Raw genomic sequence first — 15,492 nt, 5'->3', positions numbered from 1 at the left:
GTAGATTTTCTGCGTAAGACTTAATCAGTTTTAATTGTCAATCTGATCATGTGAATCACTTGTTACTTTTGTAGCAAATTTACAAAGTATTTTAGTTCCATTGATACTTCTAACTAAAGCATTCCAATGAGAGAAGCAGTTACAAATAATATTTATGATAGAACTCATTTTAATTTGTTCTTCTTCTAATGCAGTTGCTAGTTTACCTACCATTCAACACTGGTCTTCTGCTTTGATATATAATTTTTCTTCAGGTTAGTATTTGGAGAAAACATGGTCATTCTACAAGAAAGAACACAGACTCTCCTATATGAAACATTAAACATTTCATCAAAAAGAAGCAGTTCGTTTCAAACAAAATATAACCCTAGTTCCTTCTTACTACTTATGCCTGCTACTAACATCAGTAGGTAAGATAAAGTACACAATGAATGATAAAGGTATCTTTAATGATCTAATGCTCAAATTTGCAGCTAAGTTCTGCTTTCCGTGAGTTACTTGTTGGATAAAGCATTCTGGAGGCCAAAATCCATTCTCATAAAGCCCTCAGATATTTCTTTCTGCAGACTGAAGAAACGAGAAGAGTTTCAAGAAAGAGAGAGAATACCTAGTACAGATTTTGAAAGAAAACTGGAACAACTGAAAGGGGAAGGTAAGTTTTGAGTTGACAAAACACAAAGCCAGCAAGCGCAGCACAACTCCTTCATATAGCAACACTAATTTCAGCAAATAATAATAATCATCATCATCATTAAAAAAAAAAAAAAGTAAAGGGATAAATGAACAGGTGTCAAAGGTCTTTTCCCTAGCCAGTTTTTCCCTATACTTCAGCAGAATTATCATAGATTTCTCAGCTACATTCCCTGAGAAATGGAGTCCAGACTCGCTGGAAACTGCACTTGGCAGACACTCTAAATCTCTCAGTAGTGGCAGCACAACACTTAGCAAAAATGGAGACATTTCTTAGCATGCTCTTTGCAAGAGATGGCGCTGTGTGCAGATCACTGAAGAGTGAAAGACACTCCATCCTGAACCTCTTGCACTACATTTTAACACTTCTTGCTTTCTATTTCATAGATCTGAAGACTGGGGAAACAACAAAGGTGATTTTTTTGGATAAGGTGGAAGCCTGACACCCTGTTAGAAAGCAACTCAGAATGTTTCCCAGGGACTGCTCTGTGGTGGGTGGGATGAATGAAAGATATGAAGTTATGAAATAACTATCTCACGCATCATCATGATGATGGCATAAAACCAAAAGCTCTTTCAACTGACAAGTAAACAAACAAGACACAAGAGATGAGGGTGCAATTTTATAGAAGCCCTTAAGCCAGATTTAGTTTCCTCTGACACTAATTTTTTGATGAGGGAACATTTCAAGTCATGTTCTCAATGAACACTTAAATGGTGAGTTTGATAAAACAAGGAAATTCTATGCCACAAAATTAGGTGAATAGGTCTTTCCTGAACTAACAGAGTCCAGTGCTCATGTTCATCCTATCTTACCTAAAGCTTTCAGGTTTAGAGAAACTGAAGAGAAAAGACAACACAGTCTGTATATTCACTGAACCAGGAACACAAAGAACACATCCAGGAATCATGTACCTCAGCAAAAACAGGTCCATTATTTCACAGTGACTAAATTTATTTTGAGGTCCCAACCTCTACTGGTTGTTCTCAGAATATAAAACCACAGCTCCCAGTAGCAGTCTAAAACTGTAAACCTAAGTTGTTCTTTCCCCAGACCACTTAAAATGTACAGAAGAAATCTATTGCTGACAGGCAAAAGCTGTTCTTGATGCCTCAGTTCCAACACCCACTTGCATCCAAAATAAGGATAATTTCTCATATAATACCTTGCACCATTATATTTATGCTATAACAGTTATAATACACAAGGATGGTACTGTCCAGCATAATCCATACCAAAAACAAAGTGCCTTGTCTAGGATCACCTTGAGCTTTGAGATACTGACATAAAATCTCCATTTCTCTGGGGACCTCTAGGACAACACTTCTCATTCCATCTGAGTGAACTGTTCATCCCAAGAGAAACCTTTGCAAGCATCCAAGGGACATAGGCAAAGTTACAGCAACTTTCAGAGAACTGTTTCACAAGAGATTTTAAAGTCTCCTAAAAAACAACCACCATCAAAAGGTTCTTCAAAGACAATACCACGCCAGCAAGGAGAGGATATACAACTCAAAAAATTGTAACATAGCCCATCTCAACAGATGTCTGAGATGAAACGAAAGATGTACTTCTCTGTATGTTGACCTCAGAATACTCTGTATGTGTAGAACAGGAAAAGAGCTAAATGGGTTTAAGTGACATAGTACTTGGAAACAGGCATTGTGCAAACGTACACAGAAATTTTCATTCCAAGACACCGATCAGAAGCTGTAATTTTTTTGTTTTACAACACATTTTTAAAATATTTTGTTTGTTAACATAATATCTACATTTTATGGGTCATTAATTTCACAGTGGTGAGACTACACATACCTATTATGTGATAAAATATAACAAACCAGTAAAACAGCTAAAATACTAACATATCTACTCACCGTGGTGCTGCTGTATAACCTGATGACTTAATTTTATAATGGAAAACCAATGGCTGATCTTTCACAGTGCTTTTCACTCCTATAGTAAAATAATTTAATATTCATTAAAATGTTTCTTAATATTATATTTTTACAAGTTTTTAGATGCTTAGTTAAACTACTGCTCTGGCAATTTTTAATGTCTCTTTATGTTACAAAGCACATTTATGACCAATTACTCTAAAATAATGAATATTGAGAAAAGGAAAGAAATATAAACTGCTCCTTTGCATAATATCCCTCCTCCAATAGTATAAAGTAGGAACTTCACTAAACTTTGAACTAACAAAAATATTGTTCTGAGGAAATTTTTTCGTAATTCACTCACAAATTTGTTTTGTAATTGCCTACTTTATGCTTAGATTTTATAAGCACTAGTTATAATCTATTCACAACCTGTATTTGTAATATGGAACAAATCCAAAGATTTTTAATAAACTGACTGGCAGGTACACATAAATGTTTGTTCTTTTATGTGGCTTGAGAAGTCATTAATAAAGGCTGCATTTACGCTGCAGTCCTGAGAAGCCTCTCCAACCAAAACTAACTTATTAGCATTTCCTATCAGCAGAAACAAACTAATTAAATAAATGGTGTAAAAGGGGAAAACTTGTTCATATTCCCAGGGGAAAACTTCAGGTGCATTGGCAGTGATCTTGTGGGCACATTTACCTATGTTGAGGATAGATGCACCTTCAACTCCCACCAGCTAACCTCTCTCTCTAAGTAGTGAAGAGGCAAAAAAGGGTCCTTCCTGAGGAACTCCCAAAGAGATTTATTTCTTTACAGCACCTAAGCTATCTGAATGAGACATGTCAACAAGAGTAAAACTGGCATCAGTGCTGGGTTTCAGAAGCAGGCTGGAATTCTAGTTAAAACACTGTAGATGCATTCTCAGAATATCAAACAAAACTAAAAATATAACCTTTGACATTCTAGCACGTCCATGAAGTACAATCAATATAATCAAAATAGATTATTGTACACATCTACAGCTACCGGTAATTTTCTATCTTTTCTAAAGAAAAGTTGATGATGAAAAAGATATATTTTCTACGTATTTTCTGGACTTAGTTTTACTATCATTAAGCAAAGAAGCTACATGTACTCCCACAGCAGCTGGAAGTCAGATGTTTGGTTTTTAGTCAAATATCAGGAACCTGAGGCAAAACTTTCTAAACTTACAGGTATTAACAGAAGGCTCTCCAGGATAATAAAATTAATCAAAACATGTCAGTAAAAATAAGGAAGAAAAGAAAAATTATACATAAAAATACATTACATACTGTGAAAAGACTTGCGGAAAATGTAAACATTCTACACATCTTAACTATTTCAAAACCCAAAGTTTGCAGAGGATTATATTTAAAAGAAGAAAAATGATATATTACCATTCACTACAAATACATATGTGGGATATGAAATATCAGCAGAAGAATAAAATTCTTTCTAATGAAATAAAAATAAAATGCCAAGTATAAGAGAAATCAATATACTCATTATAATAGGCACCAGATAGTGGAGTCAGTTATTGTTTTTAAAGATATAACTTTATTAATTAAAATCAAAATTTTTTTACACTTACCAAGTGTTTTCCTAGAAGATTCCTTTTTGTTTTTATTTAAACCTTTACACAATGGAGATTCTGGCAACAAAGAACACCTAAGTTATAAAGCCAAAACCACAAATCAATCAATGCAATGGACAAAAGCATTGGATTAGGAAAAGGTGTCAAAACTTTTTAGTTAACTGTGTGTATGTGTGTAATACCAGTTCGCTTTTCATAATTACCAATCATACAGAGTAGATCACTTATCATTTCAGATAACCAGCAGCATAGGCAAGGCTCAGCCCAGGCTATATTCACAGATCAGTGCATTTACAGGTTAAAATCTCATTTCTTTGAATTCTAAGTGGTGATATTATTATAAGCACTGAAATCTTCACTTCGCTGTAAACTGTACATTTTTCAGTGACTTCAAGATTTCGGTGTTTTCCTGGAAACCATTTCCAGGATCATGAAGGACAATAGTCATCAGGAGTAGTCACCATGGATTCACCAGAGGAAGTGATGCTTGACCAATTTAATAAAATGCTGGGATGAAATATCTGGCCTGGTAGACAAGGGGAAAGCAATGGATATAGTCTACATGGACTTCAGAAGGCTTCTGACGCTGTCTCCCATAAGATTCTCACAGAGAAGCTGATGAGATATGGGATGGATGAGGACAGTGAGGGGGTTGAAAATTGACTGAACAGCCAGGCAGTGATCAGTGGCCCAAGGCCTAGTTGGAGGCCAGTAACCAGTGGAGTACTCCAGGGGGGCAGTACTGGGTCCAATCCTATGCAACGTCTATTCTAATAATCTGGATGATGGAGCAGGGTGCGCCCTCGGCAAGCAAACAAACAAAAAAAGAAACAAACAAACCACTTCAAGTTATACTGTACCGGGCAATGACTGATAGACTCTTCTCACTTGCTCTTATGAAAATACCACTCTGCTGAGATCTCATCAATGCAGGAAGGTTAACCTCCAACACAGCAATCACATCTTCAAACATCGAGGTGATCAAGCATAAAACCTGCAGCAATTATACTGCAAACTAACACTCCATGTACTTTGTAATTTAAGCTCTATCACTAAGTCATTTATAGTGGAGAATTATTTTGTGTCATTTATGAAATTACTCAAAAATATCCATCAACTTCATCTCACAGAGTATCAAGCAGTAAAAAGTGCTTAATGCCTTCCTTCAAAAATACGCTTATGCTGCTTAAATATGTGCCCTAACAGACTTTCATACCTAACACTCACAGAAATTACAACACCTTCTACAATACAGATATTTCTGCAGTAAGAGTCATGAGAAAAGGGTCACACATGTAGGAAAGACTGGTTTCAGAGTCACACTGAGAACTGATTAACACAAGTGAATTACTTAAGTAAAAGAGCCTTCTTTAAAAGAAAATACTGCTACGTCAAATATAAAGCAAGGCCTAGACTGAGCTCACTTCTATGGGAAAACTAATATCAAAAATGGAGCATAGAAACATCACCTTTAGTTTCCTTAAAAGCTCTTTTGGTGATCTTCCACAGAATTTCTCTCACAACTCAAATAGCTTTAGCAGATTTCTTGGAAGGCTTTAGAAGTAGTTCATCCCAGTATTTGCTTGAGAAAAAGGTGTAACAACGTGCATACCCTTTTTTCCCCTAAGAAAGTGCCTCTGCTCCCACAGTGGTCATTCTCAGCATCCAAGGCACACACCAACTACTATAAAAAACAATTCACTTTTTTCTTATTAATCACTTCAGATAGTATCCAAATTGTGAGAGCTTTAAAACTACCCAGCTATTAAAAGTACTAAGCTCCATAAAGAATCAACCACCTCCAGAGAAACTACTGTGTAATTCACACCAAAATAAAACTCGAAGGTGTACATTAATCTGTAAACAAAATGCAGAATTAATGCTTATTAAAAAATGGAAATGTAAACATTCATTAAATCAATGTTGAATGTATACTTACCTTTCCATTAACTGTCTTCTTAGTTAATGCACACGATGCAGCAAACTGAATGCTTAGGCCACTGTAATCTTTACCAAAAAGAACATAGTGCTATAGAATTGTATTTACATTGAAAATGGAAAAAAAAATCATTAAAACAGAAAAAAATTACACTAACTTGAGACCATCATAACCCACTCTTTTCACTGTATATCATTCTAGCTTATTGAAGAAGCTTCACATTATAAAGAGTAGTATAATAATGTCTTGTAGTTAGGTTGTAAAATTTGATAAAAAATCATTGCTAGCCACTACAGAAATCTAGCACTGACACATGTTTTGAGACAAGTCAGCAATGACAGAAAAACATACAAAAATAAAATACTAAAATATTTAAAAACACTTCAGTTTACCAAATAGCAGAATACAGTAGAAATAATTGTTATACTTTTATATCAAGTGACAAAGAAAAGCAATCCCATCATGTTGTAGTCAGATACTTTATGGTCATACCTTTGTAACATAAAAAAGCTTCCAATTCAAAGGTTGTCAAATTAATAATTAACAATCCAGTAGAGGTTCCTATCCAAAAATAGCTAGTATTCAGGGTGTAAGGTCTATTAAAAAAAAAAAAAAAAAGTGAGTGTGATGAAGAAGCTGTTCTTATTACAAGATATAGTAATGCTCGTTACCAATTCCAGTATGACAACATTAATAAATCACCCCAATAAAGATTTTAAGTCTACAGTATTTTTTTTTAATCTGTAGGATAAAGTAAAAATCTTCAATCAAACTTTGTGAAGTTTTGAAAACTAGGAAGAGAACACAATTCTTGATGTCATGTAATTGCTCATGGCAAATCTAAAACAGCATAGGATATACTTCAAAAATTACTGTGGTTTGTAAGAGCCGGGAGATGCTGTAAAAGCACTGTATGCACACAGAGTAAATTCAAATGAAGAGGTAAATCTACATATATCCTTACTTTTACCATCTGTAATATGAACACAGAAAAAAAAAACAGTGAAACTTCAGGTATTTTGGTAGACTACAACAGTACAAGAGAAGAACTAGCAAAAATTAGGGGAAAAAAAATAAAAAGGCAAGCTTCAACTGTCTGCATCAGTCTATGCTTAGTGGCCATAATATTGCAGTTATGTAATGAAATACAGTGTTTGCCAACACCACAGAGCAGACCAACTGGCTACAGTTTCAGTCAACACCCTCACGGAAGTAAAATGTTATCAAGCATAATACGATTATAACAAATAAATGTTGCCATTCTCAAAAACTAAAAATGTTTTGATGCCACAGTAAATAAGAACTGTCATAAATATTTAAATATTTTTTGCAAATAGAAGTGAGTACACATATCTATTTGATTTGCAAAGTCAGACCACAAAAGTTGAAATGAGGATATAGAAAAACACAAACTTGATGCTTGGCATGAAAAGAGTCACCACAGTGGTTTAATACGTTTTTTTGTGCTCTGTATAGTTTTATTTGTGGTTTGCACTGCTTTCATACACTGCAAATACAGACTGACTTAATTTGTGAATTCTTTGAAATGTTTATACAGTGAGAAGTGGTATTATCGAGTTATTAGGAAAAATGATATCAAGTTATATACACAGGAAGTTGATCTCGCACTGACTTTACAGTAAGAAAATGCCATTTGTTGCAATGAAATTATTCAAGTTCAAAAAGCTTAGGGAAATATGAAACCCATAAAATTTTTGTACACCAGTATTGCAGAAGCATTTCATTTTTGCATTTCTCTGCAGGCAGGAAAAGTGGCAAAATCCAGGACTGGTCAACTGTTCAGACAAATCTGAACCTCTACTAAAACCAACACACGATAATTTAAAAATCAAACAGAAAACTACTTCTAACCACAAATTTTTAAAACAAAACATTGTGAAACTTTTAATAGTAAGAATTTAAAAATCGTGGTGGTTTAGAAGCAGAAAAAATGTTCTTGATGCCATAGCTAAAAGGCTAAGTAGTCTTTTACAATGCCAGGTGTACAATATCAGGCAGTACCAGGTGGGTGGAGGAAAGTGATGCTATCTCTATTGAGAGCTAATGGGGGTATCTCTATTCAGTGGCTTATTTTACTTAAGCCACTGCTGTGAATTTATTTCAGGCAACCATGTCCAAAAAAGACATTGAAGAAGAAGTGAGACTGAGTTTCAGAAAAAGTTCAAAAGAAAATGTTAAAAATTGGTATGAGGTACAGAAAATATGCCTTATACAAGGCTCAAACTATTTTATCCAGGATTAAGTGTAGAGATAACTTGTTAGTGAGCTGCAAGTAGCTATGCAAAGAGGGAATTTGATAATAGCTGGCTCTGGGTAACCAGAATAAAAAACATACAAAAAGCCAATAACTGTACATCACAAGCAATTCAGATGAGAAGTAAAATGGAATGAGTCAGTTACTGGGACAAGTTACATAGGGACATAGCGAATTCTTCATTGCTAGAAAACTAGACTTGTTTAAAGATGTCAGATCAAATCTATAGTTTTCATGAAGGCAAAGCTGTCAAGATTTGAGAGTGGTATTATACAAGCATTAAAACAAATTGACTGTAATAATCCCTCTCTTGGTCTTAGAGGTCTGATATCCCATTAAAGCAAGTCTGAGATGTATGTCTTAAAACTCACCATTTCCTTCCTCTCTAAGGTAGGAAATGCGGGCATCATGGAAATAACTGTTTGTAAATAATTACTTGAATTTGACATAAAGTCAAACAAAATGATCCAGGACTGATGGATATTCTTCTTCTCCCTTTATCAAAAAAATGTTTATAAATCTAACCAGAGGATTAATCAGCTATACCTGTACAATCCACCTGAGAGCAAAGACTGGAATAAACATTTTCTGAAACACAACTTGGCTCAGAAATTTCTCCAAGTGCCAGGTATAAATAACAAAAACAAATTGTTCTATGAAACATTTATTGTGGCTGTATCCGGAATAGACTCCTGGATATCTGTTAGTTTGGTTAAACTTCTCTTCAGGAAAGAGCTGCAATATAAGGATTAATTTAGATATACATCCTTTACCTGGCCAACCAATTCCATAGGAAGGAGTAAAACAATCATGTTTTGAAATGTCTGTCTCTCTGACAAATGCTTGGCTAGAACAGGTTATGAAATTTAAACTTATTTACATTTGGAAGGCAAACTGACACAGGCACACAGTGAAGTGACTGCATGAGACTTATTTCCTTAGGAAAGCAAGCTAAAAATAAATTTGGCTTATTAATTCTAATTAAGTATTTTTAACTAGTTATTTCTGATCAGCTGGTATCAAGAGATACCAAAGTGGATATTCCCAATGCCATTTTCATAAAATTATTTTTCAGGCTAGAAACCTGTTTTAACTTTGTATCACTTTCTGTATATTATCTCTCTAAGAGTAGGTCACCAAAACTTGCAGATCACTGAATATATTCTCTGTTTTACCTGTCGCATTAGAAAAGAAATAGTAAATTGCAGTGAAAATATTCTGAGAACCAATAGGAACTCCTAGGAATAGATTCCAGCTGTATACTTGGTGATATTTTAAGGGACTTACATGTTTTCTTCGTTACAGAAACATTCTGAATAGTCACAGTGTTCAATTAGGAGGACAGACAATGATGTTTCCACTGGCCCTTCTGGTCTCACGCTGTCTGTTTTGCAAAGTTTGGAATTACTTTTTCTTTCACCTAAAGATAGCCAATCAACAATACCAGCTATCAACAAAACAATGAAATGAGGGAAACGGATGGCATTTAACAGAGAATTAGAAGTAAAATAGTAAAGTAGCATGAAATAAGACCACAGTCAATTTCCATTTCAAAAGATGGAGATATCCTAAGAGCCAGCCTTCTTGAAATAGCTCTCCTCGATACTGTGTTATTTTTAGTGCTATTTTCTTTCAAATACTTAGTAATAAGTTCTGAAAAGCTTACTTAGGGACTGAAAAGGATTTGCAGAAGTTAGGTGCATTCATATCAAAAAGTGACTCTGAAAGCCATATACCAACAGCCCCTAAATATGCTGGGTGCTTTTCCATTTAGCCTGCAGGTTCCCTTTGCACTAAGTTATAGAATCATAAAATCATTTAGGTTGGAAAAGACCTTGAAGATCATGAGGTCAAGTCAAATTCCCTTGGCACTAAAGCTACAACATAATCCAGAAACAAGATGGAAAAATTCATCTTCCAAAGGAGCCTCCAATCCATTATGCTTGTCCAGTTCACACCTAGGAACTACTAGCACTGAACTGAAAACTAAGCACAGACACAACATCACTCTGTTTCAAACATCCAAAGATGAAAGCAATAGGCATGTATTTTACATAATAACAAGACATGTACCAATCTTTCTCATTAGATTGAGATGTTTGCCTGTGCTATTGCAGATGGGCCAGCGGGCAGCTAAAAATACAACAGTCATGGGTCCAGAAAGAGAGCAAGCAAGGGAAATGAGCTCTCCCCTTCCCCAAAGAAAGCTCCCTCTTGTTTGTCTTTAAGAGAACTTCAACTCACTTTAGCTAGTATGCAAGTAGTCTGAGTGCCTCATTTAGGCATATAGAATGTCCTTGCTGAGGTACATTATTAAAAGACTTATAAATACTCTGTGTTATACCCCTAGAAAAAACACCACCAATTAAATATATCATGGAGGCTCTGGTATGGATGCAAATAAATAAAATAACTCCTAGAGTCTTCAAAGATAACAGAAATGGTACTTCACTTAGACTATGGATGAATTTTTTAGGAACTGATGCAGTTTGAACTGAAGCCTTGGCCAATGACTTTAATAATAATAATAAAAGCTCAGTATTTCACACCATGCAATAATTTTTATAACATTAAGGCCAAAATGTTATTACAGACACACATGCATAATTCTTCCCAAGTATTCCAATCCCCAGCTATATCTCAGCTTCAGTAAGAATTCCATGCCACCGAGATTCATTAACTCTATCACTTATAGTAAATTCTCATGGTATCAAAGGCACACACCCAGTTACCAACAGCAACTGACATATATCAGCATTTTAGAAGCACTATGCTACCTGATTCTTTGCCAGATTTCCAGATTTTATTACAGAATTTCTCTTGCTCTTTCTTTAAGTCAATACGTGCCACACAACGGTAATTATGATCAGTGATTAAACTGAAGATCCGGAGCTGCAAGTAAAAGAAAAAGCAATTGCAGTAACTTTTTGATACTAAACGTAAAGCTTATATGGATAAGAAGTACAGGTCCAATATTAAAATGTAATTAATATATTTTTATACATTATATATGATGTAACTAATGATTTTTTTATATCTGGAATTTAACCTTGGACCGAAATTAAATTATATGAATTTATATTCCAAGATCATCAATGGGTATTTTCAGTATCAGCAAAAGAAGCCACTGTCAATTTAAACTGTGTGTCTAATTCCCATGTTTAAGTCTTTGAAAAACACTTCTCACAGATTATTTCCTACTATTAAAAATCAAAGGTATTGTGCACACAATTGCTCACTGAGCCATGGAAATAAATTTCATTATTACCTCTCTCTTTTTAGGCACCACTATATTTAAGTGTTTAAACAACAACAACAGTCTTTGAATGCTATAGGAAAGTCTCATGTAAATATATTCTTAACATTAAATTAAAGAGAAGCTGAAATGCATATTCACATTATCACATTTTGCTTAGAATTCCACCGTGCTGAAATCATGGCCTCTCTGATTTATTGTCATGGGTTTCAACCATTGGCCAAAAAAGGAGAATCCTGTTTTTCACCTTTTTTCTCTTAAAATGGCTGTACTTATAGACTCTCAGTGTACACATGCTATGTACTTACTGATTGTAGTTCTAAACCTTTCCCGGTTTTCAGGAAGAAGTTTGTATTTTATAATAGAGGTATTATATACCTTGCATGGTGCATGCTCAAAGCACTGAATTATGCTTACAAAAATAATTATTGTAACAACTCAACATTTGTATGCAAATTGTGAAGATTTTTGATACATAATTAATAATAGACGACTGTTTTATCATACAGAGATTAATTTTTATGTCTGATTCTTACCTGTCCGTCACCACATCCAGTGATGATCTGTTTATTTTCTTCATCAATTAGCAGACTTAGCAAAGGAAATGCTGCTTCAAAAGAGGTGCAATTATTTCCACGGTACACAGAAATCAAATATTCTATTAAAACACACAATTCAAAACCAATGCCTCCTATTGATAAGGACAGGTGAAAAACAACAACACCCTTACGGCAATCCTTATGGTTGCAAAGGGCCCTAGCTTTTGCATTGCAATGGGCTTTCCACATGCAGGTCTGCAGCCTGCCTTTCATCCAAGTTGCCATGGCAGTGCTTTTGGGTAACCTTGTAAATCACTACCATGGCAGTGGTTTTCCACATCCTTTCACCCAAGCTGCTATGGCAATGGTTTTCAGAGCTCCTGTAGTAGTAGTTTTCCGTTGCTGTTCCTACACAATTATTCTCACGGCCTTTTACCTGCAAACCCTAATGTTACTGTTAAAAAAGCTTTTCAAATGTTGCAATTGCCATAGGCAATGGGTGTGGTCTCCCTTCTTCCTCTCCTTTCCTACCATGTGGTTAGAGTTCTTAGTTTACTTTTGGGCATATAATAATAATAATGATATGATGATGAATAATAATTAACAAAGCCTAAAAACTAACACCCATGCACCTGTTGTCTCTAGTCAGAGTGTGCTCCAACCTGCACTAGCTGCACCACAAGCAGGAACAATCAGCACAGAGTTTAAGCAGGTCCCAGTGAAAACTATGTGTTACTTTAGGAGACATTTATTGGCGAGGTGTGTCCTTGCTGCACTGGAGATGTTTGTCTTCCTCTTCTCTCCATTTGTTCTCATCTTTCCACAAAACTAACTTACATTTTTAAAGTCAATGTATGCCTTCAGCTAGAGACCCTGTTAATAAATCTACATATGTTATACATAATATCCTTTCATGTCATATACAAAACTTGAAAAAAAGAAAGCCCATAGAGACTGGAGCTGTATCTACAAAACAAAAGAGCTCCTATTTGTGTATCTCAGTAAATGCCAAGAGGTATATGCACTCCCTGTACAAACAGAAATGCTTATGAAAGTACACTAAAACTATCTACCCTGAAAAGGAATGACTTTAAAGGACAATATATTTACTAGCATACGATTTACTAGAAATATTTTGACTAGCTCAACTAAATACTTCTATAATGATTTTATTTTATTGTGAGGGACAGACATTATGAAAAGATACATAAAAAATAAAATTTACCTGTTAATACTCCTGACTGATATATTAACAGGCCAGTAGAATAGTCCCATACCTTTGGGGAAAAACAAATAAATAAATAAAGATAGGCACCTACTTAGATCTTTGAGGAAAACACAAAGGCCATCAAGTGGTGAAAACGGGGAAACGCAGCCCTTGATACAATATAGTAAGGTTATTTTCAGCAGCTGTTTTATTGTTTTTCACCCCATGTTCACCTTTGTTTAACTGATAAGGAAACCCACTTGGTATGGATACACAAGCAATTAGGAGTTAAGAGATCTTGAAAGTTAAGCTAAAATAATGTAAAGACATACACTTGAACTAGATTTCACACAGGAAGCTTGCATGATTTCACAATTTTGCTATTGGGCCCTAGAATAAGAGATTATTATTAGTAATAATGCTACTTATTATGATCTATAGATCCACAAAAAAATCAACTTTCATTATTAACGTGACTGTTTCTAAGGGATGCATTCTAATGCTTAATAGTTGACTAAGAAAGCTAAATAAAAACAAAAATTTCCTCTCATGCTGCTACTTCTACAAGCCTTCCTCAACAAAATTTCTTCTACTACATTTACGATAGCTATCACAGCATGGATTAAAAGCATTGCAGCCAGACAGCCCCTGCTCTCCAAACATGGCTGTGTGCCTTTGTATACCTCCCAAGCTTTTCTCTTTGTTCATGCTTCATTTGCTCATGAATGTAAATATTATTCTCCTAAAAAGCTTCTTCCTAGATTTTGTTTTTCAGTTTATCTGAGGAGATTCTCACCCATTTCACTTCTTTAACCTAGTAAAAAGGCTAAGGCAGCATGAGGTTTCGGATGTCCTATGTCCTGTAACCACAGGAGCCAACTACCATAGACTCCAGTGTTGCTGCCCTTACAGAATTGCCCCTAACCTGCAAAATAAGGCAGGGCAAATAAAGTAGGAAGACAGTCTTACTAAATTATTTGATAGACTTGAAAGATTTTTTCATCTGATTGTCATTTTAGTCCCAATTTTTATCTAGCTGAAAAGACCTCATCATTAGAACTTTGTTTAATCTATCAACTCTTCATCAAATGCATAAGAAAGAGCATAAAGAGCATTTCTTTAGTCATTTTCACCTTTATTTAATTTATTCAGTCAACATAAACTAAATAAGAAACAATCAAAAAGTCAGAATTATTATTTCCTAAAATTCTAATTCAATCTTTGCATTTCCTTTGTCCAAGACAAGGACAAAAATCAAACCAGCATTTTCTCCAGAACAGAGTTCCATAAAAATTAAATTTGAAAATAAATATATGTATATTTGATATAGCAACATTTGCTTTCACTTTAGCTTGTTGAATCAAATGTTGGGCTATGTTTACAGGGATATAGAGGACAATCAGTAGAAGACTAACTGCTTCTAATCAAAACACCCACCCTACTATCTTGTGAAAGACACACCTAGGTTCACCCAGGCTCCTTTTTCCTCATTATTGCCTAACATGTCTTTAACTGTCATCGTGTATACAACAGCAGCAGTCCATGGTGCCATCATGTAAAATGCTGTGTGGCAAAAAATCCTGGCAGCATGTAATAACCCAACCATGTCATGTGAGACACCAAAACAATATTCCTGTAACAGAAAATTCCAATCATTGTCAGCAGACTCAAAGTGGAATGCTTTAATTCAGTTCAGTATACTGAAACACTGCACTTATTGGCAAACAGATCAAAATATGTTGTGTTCATTTGCTGGATAATAAAAATTACCAAAGTTAACACTTCATCGTAGAAAGTTTTGAATATATAAAACGCGTATTGTTCTTTAAAAAAAAAAAAAGAATAAATAATTTTTATAATTTCCCTAGCAACTCTTCAGAACAATGTCCTGATCTCTATAAAGTCAAAGATGATTTTTACTTAACTTGCAGTAAACATTTATAAATATAAATATAAATATAAATATAAATATAAATATAAATATAAATATAAATATAAATATAAATATAAATATAAATATAAAAAAGTCAACTTTACTTCAAAAATTCACTATATATCTTTTAAAGTGCAGCTCTACAATT

The 15,492-nt window shown here is 34.5% G+C and overlaps 1 protein-coding gene across 1 annotated transcript in view; it reads right to left on the bottom strand.

Annotated features, from left to right (window-relative positions):
* WDR27 (WD repeat domain 27) overlaps positions 1-15,492 on the bottom strand; it is a 133,594-nt gene that overhangs the window by 112,739 nt on the left and 5,363 nt on the right. The window contains exons 5-14 of the mRNA XM_080587269.1: positions 13,430-13,481; positions 12,202-12,275; positions 11,187-11,301; positions 9,697-9,829; positions 6,627-6,730; positions 6,135-6,202; positions 5,056-5,189; positions 4,193-4,269; positions 2,569-2,647; positions 211-282 (exon numbers count right to left, since the gene is read on the bottom strand). Of these exons, the coding sequence (XP_080443395.1) occupies positions 211-282; positions 2,569-2,647; positions 4,193-4,269; positions 5,056-5,189; positions 6,135-6,202; positions 6,627-6,730; positions 9,697-9,829; positions 11,187-11,301; positions 12,202-12,275; positions 13,430-13,481 (908 nt within the window). The remainder of the gene's footprint in view (positions 1-210; positions 283-2,568; positions 2,648-4,192; positions 4,270-5,055; positions 5,190-6,134; positions 6,203-6,626; positions 6,731-9,696; positions 9,830-11,186; positions 11,302-12,201; positions 12,276-13,429; positions 13,482-15,492) is intronic.

This window comes from Anser brachyrhynchus (genome assembly GCF_964034855.1).
Source record: "Anser brachyrhynchus genome assembly, chromosome: 3".
NCBI classification, from domain to species: domain Eukaryota; kingdom Metazoa; phylum Chordata; class Aves; order Anseriformes; family Anatidae; genus Anser; species Anser brachyrhynchus.
Note: the sequence above shows the minus strand (reverse complement) of the source record. Positions and strands in the feature narration are given on the sequence as shown.